Below are 16,284 nucleotides of genomic sequence, written 5' to 3'. Positions count from 1 at the left end.
GGACATTCTTAACAGATTTGCTAGTGATCAGCATTGTGTAGCTTGTTATGTACTGTGAAACACAGAAGCTGCAGAAACCAAGCAATTGAATATTAATAAAAAAAATTATGTTAGGCAAAAATATCTGCATTTTAGAATAAAAATTACCCCAAAAGTGTTCATACAGTTTAAACTTAGGATGAAGCTTTGAGATAGTACAATATAGAAGTCTTGTTTATTGATCGCACAAGTTACCCATACACGGGATTGCTGTTGGCTGAATGATCTTAAGGTTGATGACTATCCTATTTCAATGAATGTTCAGCTGAATGTTCTTGTGTACTCAATGGTGAAAGCAGAGAAAGCTGCTGACAGTCTCTGTTCTCTAAAGACACCTCTGGCAGTGACTTCTCTGAGAATAATAGAAAAGGGCACTTAAATTAAAAAACACCTATTAGTAGGTCAAAAGTAGCAGGTTTTTGCTCTTATTTTATTCCTGCTGCTCCTCTGGGGTGTGACTTCAATGTGCTTTGCATAATTAGCCTGGGAGCCACGCCCCTTTTGTAAAGACCATGAAAATTTTCACTTAAAAAAAATAATTCAGATCTCTTTAACCATACTCTGGATTTTAAAACAACAAAAAACAGAATAATCAGGGGAGCAGCGGGAGTAAAGTAGGAGCGAAGTCTGGCCACTTTTTGATTTAGAGAAAGATCCTGTTTTAATCCTCTTAGGAGTATTGGAAGGGTCCAAAAACATAAGATGACCAAAATCAGTGGGTTCGGCTCATTTTAATCTAAAGCATGTGTACATTATACCGTGTGAAATATCAGTACCCTTATATCAATCTGTGTGGTTATATCATATTGCCTGGGGCTCGGGAGAAAATATGATGCAGTGTGTGAACACCGCTGAATGTTGCCTCCATTATTTCACACAGTTTGGCCATTTAATGTTTCTGTATATGGATCTCCATCTTTGGTAATATAGGGTGTAAAACCTCAATCTGATCATATTGTATTTTGTGGGATTTTATTGTGGCTATTTTATCTGGCTTGGTTCTTGAGTATGAAAGTATGCAACCACATTCCGATCAGCACAACCATCATCTGTTGGGTGCAAACTTATTGTGTCCACCACAAGCTCCCCTTGACCATGTCGTGACATAGATCCCAACCATGAATGATGCTTCTTGCATTCTCATATCTCATCCTGCTAATTGTGATCAAACTGTTTTTGGTTGAACCTCAACGCAACTCGAAATCTCTAAATTTGTCAAATTTGCAGTGAAAGCTTACTATAACCACTTCCTTCAATTTGCAAATGGTAAGGGATTATATCATGTTGTGCAGAACCTCAGATGGTCCACAGCACCCTCTGAGGATGCCCGGTCAGATCACATTGCTTTGTGCAGCCCATTGACCTACCTTCATTCATCGTATGGAACCTTAGTGTGACTTTACAATCATTCTCCACCTGACTTGTATCTGAGCAAGAAATCGGAATTGTGCTCTTCACCATCATCCTATGTTCTCGCCCATCTTCTGATATGCTGAGAGATTCTGGATGCAGCTATGGGAAGGAATAAATTTGATGATTCTTCTTGTATTATCTTGTTGAACAAGTTTGCAGACTGCAGATAACCCCACAATGTATCCAGTCATGGTTGATGATGTCCACTGCAAATGGACATTAGCCATGGACAATCGGCTATATGTTTGCCAAATATTGATTTTTTTGAATACCCTACTTTTATGCACGCAAGCACGATTGCTAATATGCAGAATATCATTGCTCTCGGCAGCACATTCTCTCGGCAGCACATTCTACACAAGACAATATTTTGCTACTAATGACAATTTTTAAACAGTCCTATAAAATCTACAGCTTATATGCATAGATATAAGTTTTTATGGCTCCAGGCTACAAACAAACTCTTTGTGCATCCTGTTTACTGTCTGCAGACTTGTAAAAGGCGCATGACGTCACTGCAGGATCAGACTACTCAGGGTTTGGTTGTAGCCTAACTATGATGTCACATGGGTTTGCATAGGAGCTGAATACTTAAAAACAGTAGGAGGAATTCAATTAAGGCTTTTTTTTTTATTTTTTTTTTACTTTTTTATTTTTCATGCATAAAAGCTATAAAAAAATGCTTGCAGGAATAATAATTCCCCTAAGATAAGAAGAATAAAATTGTAAAGAAATGTTTTCCCATGCTGAGGCTTGACCATGCAAAGTCACCATGACCAGAAGAAGGAATGTGATCTCCAGCAAGTGATCTACTTAAGAACAAAGGCTATTCGGGGCAGTGTATTTGCTGTAATAACAGGCCATAAAAGATTATTTTACAGTTTACCTTAATGCCAGCAAAAAATTCTTCACTCTCTTGAATGAGACTGTGAACATCTGGTTCTTCTAAGTTAAAGCAGGAGACGCTGCAGTATATCTATGTGATAAAACGTGATGACAGAATGAGGTGGGACAATAACCGGTGGTCTAACATCAAAGGACTCTGTGCATCTCATCACGCCTAGACTCCACATATGAACAAAGGGAACATTTAGGGTGCTATTTAAAAACCAAGAAAGGATCTTGAGATGTAATGAGGTGAGCTTTTACGGATGGGAAAGACAAATTATAAAGAAGAGGAACATGAAAAGTTTTGAAACTTTGATCTACATCTTTCGAGAAGACTTTGGAAGGCAATAAAAAAGTAAATTTTTGACCAAATCAAGACGATCTGCCATGAAAAACTCTAATGACCAAATCAAGACGATCTGCCATGAAAAACTCTAATGACCAAATCAAGATGATCTGCCATGAAAAACTCTAATGACCAAATCAAGACGATCTGCCATTAATGACTCTTAGGCTGGTTCCACATATCCAATGACGAGCATTATAGTGCTAGATTTATTTTTCACTTGCCAATTCTTAATTTACTTGCTTGATAACAAATAGAGAGAATTCCTGTACAAGTTGTAGCCACCCAACGCATCACAAACTCGATTGGACCAACTCAGTCACCTTTCTACAAGGCCCACATGATTCTCTCACAATCTCACTCTATTGTATGCATGCCCTGGATTTTGAGGGACCCAGACCATAATTGGTATACCTGGACCAAATTCAGATCATTATATGGTTCTATGGTGATCTTCACCATGAAGTTCAGATGACCCATATGAGGACTCCAGGTCCTGTAGCCATAATATAGATATCTATAACCAGTCAAATGATGAGAAGATATACATTAAGTTTAGAAGACCCATGAAGGGTCCAGGTCCTATAGCCATAATACAGACATCTACAACCAGCTTAATGACTAGAAGATCTACACTAAGTTCAGAAGATCCATAAAAGGTCCAGGTCCTATAGCCATAATACAGACATCTAGAACCAGTTTAATGATGAGAAGATCTAGAATAAGTTCAGAAGACCCATGAAGGGTCCTGGTCCTATAGCCATAATATAGACATCTAAAATGAGCCTAATGATGAGAAAATCTACACTAAGTTCAGAAGACCCATGAAGGGTCCAGGTCCTATAGCCATAATATAGATATCTACAACCAGCTTAATAATGGCAAGATTTCACTAAGTTCAAATGATCCATGAAGGGTCCAGGTCCTATAGCCATAATATAGACATCTAAAACAAGCCTAATGATGAGAAAATCTACGATAAGCTCCGAAGACCCAAGAAGGGTCCAAGTTCTATAACCATAATATAGATATCTACAACCAGCTTAATGATAAGAAGATCCACACTAAGTTCAGATGACCCATGAAGGGTCCAGGTCCTAAAGCCTTAATATAGACATCTAGAACCAGCCTAATGATGAGAATATCTACAGTACTCTTTGTTAAAAAAAAAAATTGACTGGAAGGATTGGTAAAGGACTTGGGGAACTGACATTGTTTTAGAAATCAAGAAAAATATATTGAGAAAGATGAAAATCCTAAAATAACTGACATAAAACTATATAGAAGAAAGTCACTTCAAGGGAAAAATGCTTTCTTACACGGTCACCAAGTCTGACATTTATGCCATCCAACTCTATAATAGAAAATGGCTGAACTACAGCTTCTTGCCGAAGTTCTTCCTTCTCGCCACCACTTGATAGTCTAGACCATCTTACGATGAATCCCAGAGAGCTGTTAGTTGAAGGAGACTCAAAATAACACTTGAGGTGAACACTGTTTTCGACCCTTTCCGGCACAATTTCCGGAGTAGAAGGAGATTCAGGTATGAGACTTTGTGAGTTGGATTCACCTGTTGATTATGAATGTAATTAAAAAATAATTTTTCAAAAATAATTCTCTAAAATCACTTTAATAAAACTCATTGTGAACATTTCTCACACTTACTTGTGCATAAACCATTGACTTCTATCTCTCCATCGTCACATTGGGATTTAGGTTCTGGAACCACTGGAAAGAAGAGTTGTGAAAATCAAGTAATTCGTAAACTTTTACAAAACTATTGCAAATGTGTATCATTCCCATAGCATCAATGAGTGATCGGTGGGTGTTAAATCTCTGGGATTCCCCCAGACTTTGCTGATTATTTTGGATACTGGGGGGCCAGACCCTAATTATTTAATCATTGGTAGACTTTCCTTATCATAGTTTATGCTGTTCACTCAGCGATTCTGAATGTCTCTTTTGACATCTTTTTACACCAGTCTTCTCTTCAGGACTTCTCCTGTGCTGCACCAATATGTGAAACTCACTGCCCCAGGCTGCTAGTCTTGTGTCTACCATTCCCAGTCTTACACTTGCCATAAAAACTCATATCTTCAAGGAGGCCTATGTTACATAATGATTGTCCATGGTCCATTCACAACCAGACCTAGTCACAAAGACCTCCACTCCACGCTGTCTACAACTAGATACCCACAATTCATACCTGGCTGTATGACTGGTCCGCACAAACAACTGGGGACTTAACCAATTCAATGGGGGTGTACAGAATAATTTTTTGTCATAAAGAAGATGAGTCATGGAAAAAATTTCAACCACCATTGTCTTCCCAAGGAGGGTCATCAGTTTACTGCTACAAGATGACTTGACTCTGAAAATTGTGTCAGATGCAACTTTACCCAACTAGGATTTATGTAGGATCATGACTAATGGAAGGAGGTTGATGAAGGAGATTAAGTCCTCCAACCCAAATGGGTCAACTACCCACCATGAACCGTTTTAGCTCCTCTTGTGTGTCCCTATGTACGTTTTTAAGAGTATTGATGACAGCGACTCTATACCCAAACCATCAATGTTTCCAGAGCAGTTGATACAAGAAAATAGGTCCATACAGAAGACTGCCTGGAGCTCATTCATACAGTGGGACCTGCCTGGGTCCCCAGTGAGCACCATCATCAACTGTAGTGGATCACTGAGCCATGGACACCCTGCTCTGCCGCTCTCCATCCTATGGGCCACAGGTTGCATTAGGTCTAGGGTCATCAGTGCCCTGAAATGGAAGGTCCAATGCCGTATCACATCGCTCCACCTACACTTGGATGTTAAGTGAAGGAGAAGACTCGGGGACTTGGGATGAGTATACTTGTGTGTGAGACATTTTATACAGGCACACCGGGGGGCATTATTACATTTTGGGGGCATTCAGCCGACACTATTAATTGTTAAAGAGCCAATTAGGGGACATTATAATTTTCTGGGGTCTTAGGACATTATTACTTTTTTGGATCAAGGAGAGGGACTTATTGAGGGGACATGTAGGGGACATTATTACGTGTTAGAGGGAAACCTCTGATGGGAAATATTACTTTTTATGAGCAGTCTTTTTATTTTTTATTGCATGAAAAGAGGGCACTCTGGCCAATATCACTTCTTAAGAGGGACTTTATTTAATAGAGGCACGCACGACATTATTGCTTTAAAAGGGTACATTCACGACTTTAACTTAAGGGGGCACTCCCACCATAATTACGGTACATTATGAGGGGGGCAATAAGCTAGCATTTGTGAAATTATAGCCTTCATATGGGGACATATTACCTTTATTACTGTTTAGGGGGCACAAAGGGAGCATTACAATGATACCGATATTTTTCAAGCACAGTATTTAGGATACCGCACAACACTGCAAGAACAGATATGGGCATAGAATTGGGGGTTTCACCCAGATGGACAGTTTGTGAGTCAGCAATTGGGAATAGATGAGGACGGTGTTGGAAATGTGAGAAGTGAAATGTGTCTTTGTTGCAAACTCTGCAGACGAGATGTGGCTGGAAGAAGTCATCATCGCGGTCTGGGCCAGATAGAGAAGATTGAAAACGTGAACATCATCTGTGAGTCACTAGATATAAATGTACTGTTACTTATATGTTCTACAGGACTGGTATCTACTACTATATGGTCAATGCATGGCGGTAATATCATTCATGGTCTTTGTATAGTATTTGTTATCTGCTGAATTGCGTCAGGGTTCACCTTTGTTGTTGCACACACGCATTTCTTAGTTTGGAGACCCACTCAGATGTGTTTCGCCCCAATCTCCCCCTGTGCTGAACCCTCCACGATTCATCTACTTTACCCTCTTTACGTTTTGCTTCCCATCAGTAGAAAGACTTACCCTCCGCACAGTAGCCCATACACCCTTGAGTAGGCTGCAACAAATATACAAAAAAGTCCCCACAATTTCTGACAGTCACCGGGATGCGGAATAGGCAACAATCCTTGGTGCTGCTGAAGAAGAACTGCCAGGTGGCACAAGCCGTGAGCTGCCTCACCTCTCCCGGAGCCGGGAGAGCCTCCGAGTCCCTAAGGGACAACCATACAGGAGCTTGTGTCCCACAGTGATTCATCTGCCGAGAGAAAAACAAGAGAGTGGGCATTAGTACTGATTACATTACTTTCCATTAGCTGGTCCTCTAATTTTCTGTAATGTCCATTGCTATATCTATTTGGCATCCACCATTGCCGAATATTGAAGTCTCTAGTTAGTTACTATCTAAGGGTTTTCGATTTGAGTTATAAACTTTTTCTACTAAACTTATTCTGTAAACTTTTCCATGACTTTATTTAAATATTTAAAGGGGTTGTCCACCTCTGGGGATATTTTTTTTTCTTAATTAAATGCATGTATTTTGGGCTAAAACTTAGTTAACTGAGAATCCGCCAGCAAGCTCATTCATTGGATGGAAAGTTTTTAACGTTTTTCTCTTTTTTTTTTTTTAGCTCTTCTCAGCTGCTTTATGACCACAGACCACATCAAAGTTGAATATGCTACGAACAAAGAGCCCGTAAAAGCAAAATGGTGTAAAATGTTTAATGAAACCCAATTGTAGAAATGATTTTTACCCCCAAATACATGCACTGAAGTAATAAAAAAATATTGTCCCCAGTGGTGGACACCTTTAATAATCCACACTTTCAGTCCATCTTTAGGACTCATCATAGAATAAACTAAAATAAACTGAGGGAACTTAAAGAGATAAGTGGATCGATCCAATATGAATTAAATTTGTGTTGAATTATAAGGAACGGGCTGAACCTGGTTAGTTCGAAAATTTGGAATTGGCTTCAGAAGATTGCATCAGCCAGAAAAGGCTCACATGACCTTGAGCACTGCCCCATAATGCCTTGCAGCTACCTCATCACATGCTATAGCGCAGCCAATCAGGAAGAACAAACATAGCCCGTGTAAAAGCTGAGGCAGGAAATACAGCAGCCTCTAAGTAGTGAATCTGGATAGTGACAGAACGTCCAGCTCAGCTTTAGAGATAGGGAGAGAAAATACAGAAGAAACTGTACAGATAGTGTGTGACAGCACAGCAGTGAAGAACTTTTATGAGTTCAAATGGAGTTTATAGGTCTTTCGATTTGTGGCAAATTGATTTGTAGCAAATCAAAATTCCTGGGAAAATTTGGCAAATGTAATGAATTTGAGTTTCATAAGTTGAAATCAGCTCCAGAGGCCAATAACCTTAACAATGATAGTACTGCATTTTGGGACTGGGTGTCCTATTCGCTTACATAGGGCTGTTGCAGTTCCCTGAATATGGCTGGGACAGATACTCTGAAGGTAAACTTCTTAAGGGACGTCCAGCATACTGGCACCACCTCCTAACCTTTTTGTATTGTAGGTATGAAGCCTTACTGGTCCGAATGTATCATATGGTTTTGGAGTAATTGGAGTGTTTGATTTAGCACGATAAATAAAGCAGAATAGATGGAGATATTGGTGAAAAGTCATATAATATTAAGTCACCATGAAAAAAAGCACATATACTATAAGAAAAAGTGATATAATAGAATGTCAGAAAGATATAAAAATATTAAATATAATGTACTGCTAAAGGTACTGAAGAACAGACAGAGGCCAGAACATAAAGTACAGAGCTGCATTATTCCACTCAATACATTGCTTCCTGCCAAAATAGATAGCGGGCAGTAGTTATAATTTCGTACATAGGGGCAGTATTATAGTAGTTATATTCTTGTACATAGGGGGCAGTATTATAGTAGTTATATTCTTGTATATAGGGGGCAGTATTATAGTAGTTATATTCTTGTACATAGGGAGCAGTATTATAGTAGTTATATTCTTGTACATAGGGGCAGTATTATAGCAATTATATTCTTGTACATAGGGGCAGTATTATAGTAGTTATATTCTTGTACATAGAGGCAGTATTATAGTAGTTATAATCTCGTACATAGGGGCAGTATTATAGTAGTTATATTCTTGTACATAGGGGGCAGTATTATAGTAGTTATATTCTTGTACATAGGGACAGTATTATAGTAATTATATTCTTGTACATAGGGGCAGTATTATAGTAGTTATATTCTTGTACATAGAGGCAGTATTATAGTAGTTATAATCTCGTACATAGGGGCAGTATTATAGTAGTTATATTCTTGTACATAGGAGCAGTATTATAGTAGTTATATTCTTGTACATAGGGGCAGTATTATAGTTGTTATATTCTTCTACATAGGAGCAGCATTATAGTAGTTATATTCTTGCACATATGAGCAGTATTATAGTAGTTATATTCTTATACATGGGGCAGTATTATAGTAGTTATATTCTTGTACATAGGGCAGTATTATAGTAGTTATATTCTTGTACATAGGAGCAGTATTATAGTAGTTATATTCTTGTACATAGGGGCAGTATTATAGTAGTTATATTCTTGTACATAGGAGCAGTATTATAGTAGTTATATTCTTGTACATAGGGGCAGTATTATAGTAGTTATATTCTTGTACATAGGGGCAGTATTATAGTAGTTATATTCTTGTACATAGGGGTAGTATTATTGTAGTTATATTCTTGTACATAGGAGCAGTATTATAGTAGTTATATTCTTGTACATAGGGGCAGTATTATAGTAGTTATATTCTTGTACATAGGGGCAGTATTATAGTAATTATATTCTTGTACATAGGGGCAGTATTATAGTAGTTATATTCTTGCACATAGGAGCAGTATTATAGTAGTTATATTCTTGTACATAGGGGCAGTATTACAGCAGTTATATTCTTGTACATAGGGGCAGTATTATAGTAGTTATATTCTTGTACATAGGGGCAGTATTATAGTAGTTATATTCTTGCACATAGGAGCAGTATTATAGTAGTTATATTCTTGTACATAGGGGCAGCATTACAGCAGTTATATTCTTGTACATAGGGGCAGTATTGTAGTAGTTATATTCTTGTACATAGGGGGCAGTAATATAGTACTTATATTCTTGTACATAGGGGCAGTATTATAGTAGTTATATTCTTGTACATAAGAGCAGTATTATAGTAGTTATATTCTTGTACATAGGGGGGCAGTATTGTAGTAGTTATATTCTTGTACTGAGGAGCAGTATTATAGTAGTTATATTCTTGTACATAGGGGGCAGTATTATAGTAGTTATGTTCTTCTACATATGAGCAGTATTATAGTAGCTACATTCTTGTACATAGGAGTAGTATTATAGTAGTTATATTCTTCTACATATGAGCAGTATTATAGTAGTTATATTCTTGTACATAGGAGCAGTATTATAGTAGTTATATTCTTGTACATAGGGGCAGTATTATAGCAGTTATATTCTTGTACATAGGAGCAGTATTATAGTAGTTATATTCTTGTACCTAGGGGCAGTATTATAGTAGTTATATTCTTGTACATAGGGGCAGAATTATAGTAGTTATATTCTTGTACATAGGAGCATTATTATAGTAATTATATTCTTGTACATATGGGCAGTATTATAGTAATTATATTCTTGTACATAGCATAGGGGCATTATTATAGTAATTATATTCTTGTACATATGGGCAGTATTATAGTAGTTATATTCTTGTAGATATGAGCAGTATTATAGTAGTTATATTCTTGTACATAGGGGGCAGTAATGTAGTAGTTATATTCTTGTACATAGGGGGCAGTATTGTCGTAGTTATATTCTTGTACATAGGGGGCAGTATTATAGTAGTTATATTCTTGTACATAGGGCCAGTATTATAGTAGATATATTCTTGTACATAGGGCCAGTATTATAGTAGTTATAGTCTTGTACATAGGAGCAGTATTATAGTAGTTATATTCTTGTACATAGGGGCAGTATTATAGTAGTTTTATTCTTGTACATAGGGGGCAGTATTGTAGTAGTTATATTCTTGTACATAGGGGGCAGTATTGTAGTAGTTATATTCTTGTACATAGGGGGCAGTATTATAGTAGTTATATTCTTGTACATAGGGGCAGTATTATAGTAGATATATTCTTGTACATAGGAGCAGTATTATAGTAGTTATATTCTTATATATAGGAGGCAGTATTATAGTAGTTATATTCTTGTACATAGGGGCAGTATTATAGTAGTTATATTCTTATATATAGGAGGCAGTATTATAGTAGTTATATTCTTGTACATAGGGGCAGTATTATAGTAGTTATATTCTTGTACATAGGGGAGAGTATAATATATAATTACAGTTGTGCTCAAAAGTTTACATAACCTGGGCGAATTTTTGTTTTCTTGGCCTTGTTTCAGAGAATATGAATTATAAGAAAAAAACTTTTCATCCCCTCATGGTTATTGGTTGGGTGAAGCCATTTATTGTCAAACTACTGTGTTTTCTCTTTTTAAATCTTAATGACAACAAAAAACATCCAAATGACCCTGATCAAAAGTTCACATACCCTGTTCTTAATACCGTGTATTACCCCTCTAACATCAATGACAGCTTGAAGTCTTTTGTGTTAGTAGTGGATGAGGTTCTTTATTTTCTCAGATGGTAAAGCTGCCCATTTTTCTAGGCATGAACTGCGCGCTTGAGATCTCCCCAGAGTGGCTCAATGATATTGAGGTCAGGAGACTGAGATGGCCACTCCAGAATCTTCACGTTGTTTTGCTGTAGACAGATCGACTTGGCCTTGTGTTTTCGATCGTTTTCTCGTTGGAACGTCCAAGAACATCCCATACGCAGCTGCCGGGCTGATGAGTGCAAATTTGCCTCCAGTATTTGCTGGTAACGTGCTGCATTCATCTTTCCTTCAACTTCTACCAAGTTTCCCTTGCCTTTGTAGCTCACACATCCCCAAAACATCAGAGATCCACCTCCGTGCTTTACTGTAGGAATGGTGTTCCTTTCATCACAGGCTTTCTTGACCTCTCTCCAAATGTAACTTTTATGGTTGTGGCCAAAAAGTTACATTTTGGTCTCATCATTCCAAATTAACTTGTTCCAGAAGTTTTGAGGCTTGTCTCTGTGCTGTTTGGCGTATTATAGGCGAGATACTTTGTGGCATTTGCGCAGTAATGGCTTTCTTCTGACAACTCGACCACGCAGCCCATTTTTCTTCAAGTGCCTCCTTATTGTGCATCTTGAAACAGCCACAATGCTAGTTTTCAGAGAGTCCTGAATGTCACCTGATGTTATTTGTGGGTTTTTCTTTGCATCCTGAACAATTTTCCTGCCAGTTATGTGTTACACGCACGCCGCTAGGTTCAGATAGAGGCGACACAGGTTACATACATTTTTTGGAATCCTGGGAGAACCGTTACTCAGGGCAACCATAGATCATGTGCTGCAGCTTCTCTCAGGCACACAGGGGTATTGACCCTCAGGCACAAACACATAGGTTGTTTCGCTTGCTGACCAGACACACTTGATAAGAGTCCTCATAAACGGTAGAACAGTAGCATTTAATAAGAGGCCGCACAGCCAGTGGAAGTTAAGTCTTATGAGCAACAGGCTCCAGTGACAAACAGTACACTTTCCTTAGCAGCACAGCAGTTCACAGTCTTCCCAGTAGTACAGGACAGCACAGTTCTAATGCAAAGGCACATTAATGAACACAGCATTCTTTACAGCACAGTGAGGTGGAGAAGGGGGGGGGGTTGCTGAGGGAGATGATCCCTGTGACACCATTTCTTCCAGTCCTTATCTTTCTACCTGACAATACTCTGCACTGCTAGTTCAGGAACTCTACCTGACCTGCGCTTAGCTTCACTTCTGACTTGAATACTTTTCACTTGCAGGGGCGCTTCTGTGAGATACAGAACACACACACCACCTTTCTCTTTGGCTCCAGCCAGACAGTAAACAACTTCCCTACAATCCCCCTGGGGCTCTGCTAAAACACTCCCCTTCTCCTGGGACTGTGTTAACCCCTCTAGTTGCTGGATGCTTCTGCAGCACAACACTTTCTGTTTACTGTGCTTGTGTTACTTCTAATAGATACTGAATGCTTTTAAAGCAACAGCACTACTTCTGCATGTCACACTCTTCCCTATTTTTTGAATGTCGTCCTCGACATTCGTCTAAATTGGTCAATCTGACCAATTCTGAGACAGTGGTGAAAGTTGGATAACTTTATATACAAATTGGTATTGAGAAATTGGTAAAACGTTTATAAACATTGATAACAACCTAATCTTACCACCTTTTTCTTGTAGGATGCCTGTAAGAAATAAACAATTAACACAATTAAAACAATCAGCATCTCTTCAGCTGGAGCTTTTCTTACACCTTCAACCAGCTCTCTCTCTCTTTGCTTTAACAGTTCTTTGTTTCTACAAAGTCTTTTAAGGAAAATCAAAGCATGAAAACAAGTCTTTCCACCAGGCAGCATCTTCCATACTGCCTCTCGGTGGTGAATACCACTCAAGTGGGCTTACCTGGTCTGCAGGCAGAGATACCTGTTTCCAGTCAACAGTCTTTATCACTTGACTTGGTTCACCAAGTGCCTCATACGTCAGCATTATGGGCCTCCTCACCTCTCGAGTCGACATCCTCCTGGTGGGTTGTTCTTCAGAGACCACGGGTGTCGATCGGTCTTTTCAGGGGCCAGTGTTCGATCATCAGATCTGAATTGGACTTCATCTGTACTCCTTGGTATGAACTCTGGAGCCTCAGGGCTTAGTTCACTCTCCTGAGGATGGTACATCCCTCTCCTTGCCGGTCCGAGAAATACAATGGCGTGTTCTTCTCCATCGGAACTTTCAAGGTCACTATCCACCTCCGGAGCTTCAGTCTGTGGTGGTTCCTTAGTCGATCTCAGATGACGTCGGTCTACTTCTGGGAAGTCTTGTTGTGGTGGGAGATAATTACAGGGTAGTAGTAAATTCCGATGGACTATTCTGGTTTTCTTGTCTCCCGTTTCCAATCGGATTTCATACACTGGGCTGTCATCAGCTTTTCTCCTTACGACCACATACACCTTGTCTTTCCAGTACAAACAAAATTTTCCTGGACTGCCTTTCTCATGTACGTTCTTGACTAACACCTGGCTTCCTGGTGCCAATTCTGCTCCATAACATTTTCGATCATAGTACTCCTTACTCTTGCTCTGTCCTTGCGTAACCACTTTGGACGCTATGTTGTATGCCTCTGCCATCCGTTCATTCCATTTCCGAACGTACTCCGGATACGTTCTGTAAGTCTCTGACACCGGAGTATCGAACATGATGTCGATTGGCAGTCTTGGCGATTTTCCTTACAATAGGAAAAAGGGTGAGTAACCTGTTGCATCGCTCTTTGTACAGTTATAGGCATGTACCACTTTTGACAGAGAACTCTTCCAGTCTTTCTTCTCATCAGCTGTTAAAGTGCTCAACATCAACAATAATGTCCGGTTAAAACGTTCCACTTGTCCATTACCCTCTGGGTGATAGAGCGTTGTGTGGGATCTCTGAATTCTACAGTACTTTCATGGCTTGGCAAAGAGCTGGTTCTCAAATTCTCTTCCTTGGTCATAGTGTAACCTCGTAGGGAACCCAAACCTTAAAGCAAAATCATTGAAGATGTTCTCTGCCGCTGTTTGACCCAATTTAATGGTGGTGGCATATTCTTGAGAAAATCGATTGAAATGGTCCATCACCTCCAAGATGTATTCGTAACCACTCTTGCACGTCTCGAGATGTAGAAAGTCTATTGAGACCATCTCAAACGGATACGTAGTTTGAATGTTGCCCATAGGTGCCCGGGTTGATGTGTTGGGACGTTTATCTTTCAGACACCCACACTCCCTGGTCACGTACCTCTCAATATCTCTCTGCATATAGGGCCAGAAGAAACGTTCACGGATCATATTTGTTGTCCTTTCCACTCCCAGGTGTCCCATGTTTTCATGGAGTTCTTTGAAGACCAACCTACAGAATACTCTGGCTAATACTAATTGCTGGTTTTGTCCTCCTTTACGATACAGGATACTGTCTTCACTGAGGTAGAGCTTCGTCCAGTCTTTAATTAAAGCAGATATTGCTAGTGACTCATTTTCTCTCTCCCCTTTATTGGAAATCGATTTTGGTCCACATAAAGTAGCATTCTACCAACTATCTAATCTTCCCGTTGTGCTCTATGGATTTTCCCTTTTGGTAGTTGTAGAATAGACCGGGAGTTCTCTCTCCTTTATGGTGGTTTCCACCGTCAACGGACACCACAATGGTGTGTCTTCCTCCTGATATGCTTGTACTGCTTGGGTAGCGCTCTCAATTGCTTCCAGACTGACTTCCTCCGAGCATTCTTGCATGAACTCCTCAGGCTCTAGTGGCATTCTTGACAATCCGTCAGCATCCGCATTGCATTTTCCTGGCTTGTACTTGATGCTGAAATTGAAGTCAGCTAGTTCAGCGACCCATCTCTGACCCGTTGCATTCAGTTTGGCTATAGTAAGGACATAGGTCAAAGGGTTGTTGTCAGTGTATACCTCAAACTCTTTGCTGTAGTAGAGAGAATCTCTAAATCATTCACAGATAGCCCATTTCAATGCCAGGAACTCCAATTTTCCGGAATGTAGATAGTAATTCTTCTCGGCGTCTGTCAATGTTCTAGAACCGTAACTGATGACTCTCATTTTTCTATCTTGATGCTGATGCAGGGCAGCTCCCAGTCCAACTTGAGAAGCGTCACAATGAAGAACAAATAGTAAATTGAAATCAGAATATCCCAAGATGAGTGGGTTTACCAGGTAGTCTACTAGTTCTTTCAATACCTCCTGGTGGTCTGCTGTCCAGAGAATGGGCTGTTGGGACAAAACGGCGTTGTTTCTTTTAAGCCTGGTCCTACCCGCGTTATTCTTTTTCTCCATGGGTGTTGTTGTCTCTGTCGTCCCCCCCAAGAGGAGGTATAGTGGGGCAGCAATCCCGGAGACGTTCCGAACGTAAGTACGATAGTATGAGAGGAATCCTAACATCAGCCTCAACTCCCCGATAGTAGATGGCCGCTTGTCTTTCAAGGCCAGTTCCGGAGCGATTTCTGCTGGGTCCATGGTGTATCCTTCTCCGGACACAATTTTCCCTAGAAATAGGACTTGCCTTTTGAACAGCTCACACTTCTTTGGGGTCAACTTAACTCCATGTTGTTGATACCACTGATTACTGTCCTCACGTCTTTAACATGCTCCCGGAAGGTTTTGCTGTGTACCACATTGTCATCCAAGTACGGCTGGCAGATATCGTCCCTCAATCCTTCTAAACATGTCTCCATGCTCCTCTGGAATTCTGCTGGAGCTGAACTGAGCCCAAACAGTATGTGGATCCACTTGTATAGCCCCCAAGGTGTGATGAATGCTGTCAAAAGTCTACTGGACTCTTCAACAAACCCTTGATGGTATGCTTTACCGTGATCGAGGACAGAGAACCAGGTACTTCATGATAGGCTATCCAGCATATCTTGAATCTTTGGTATCGGGTGCTGATCAGGTACTGACTTTTGGTTTAGTTTCCGGTAATTACAGTAGAGTCTCAACATACCGTCCTTCTTCCTAACAAAACAATAGGAGAGGAATAAGACGACTTTGACTTTTGGACCCAACCTCTGTT

At 39.7% G+C, this 16,284-nt stretch overlaps 1 protein-coding gene across 1 annotated transcript in view; it reads right to left on the bottom strand.

Annotated features, from left to right (window-relative positions):
* VWDE (von Willebrand factor D and EGF domains) overlaps positions 1-16,284 on the bottom strand; it is a 231,100-nt gene that overhangs the window by 119,641 nt on the left and 95,175 nt on the right. The window contains exons 3-7 of the mRNA XM_073677285.1: positions 6,582-6,813; positions 4,352-4,414; positions 4,006-4,256; positions 2,339-2,428; positions 1,407-1,551 (exon numbers count right to left, since the gene is read on the bottom strand). Coding sequence (XP_073533386.1) covers positions 1,407-1,551; positions 2,339-2,428; positions 4,006-4,256; positions 4,352-4,414; positions 6,582-6,813 — 781 coding nt within the window. The remainder of the gene's footprint in view (positions 1-1,406; positions 1,552-2,338; positions 2,429-4,005; positions 4,257-4,351; positions 4,415-6,581; positions 6,814-16,284) is intronic.

Source organism: Phyllobates terribilis, unplaced genomic scaffold (assembly GCF_046119375.1).
Source record: "Phyllobates terribilis strain yellow unplaced genomic scaffold, ASM4611937v1 Scaffold_4__5_contigs__length_816908805, whole genome shotgun sequence".
NCBI lineage: Eukaryota > Metazoa > Chordata > Amphibia > Anura > Dendrobatidae > Phyllobates > Phyllobates terribilis.
The sequence above is the reverse complement of the archived record's forward strand: the minus strand, read 5'-3'. Positions and strand labels throughout refer to the sequence as shown.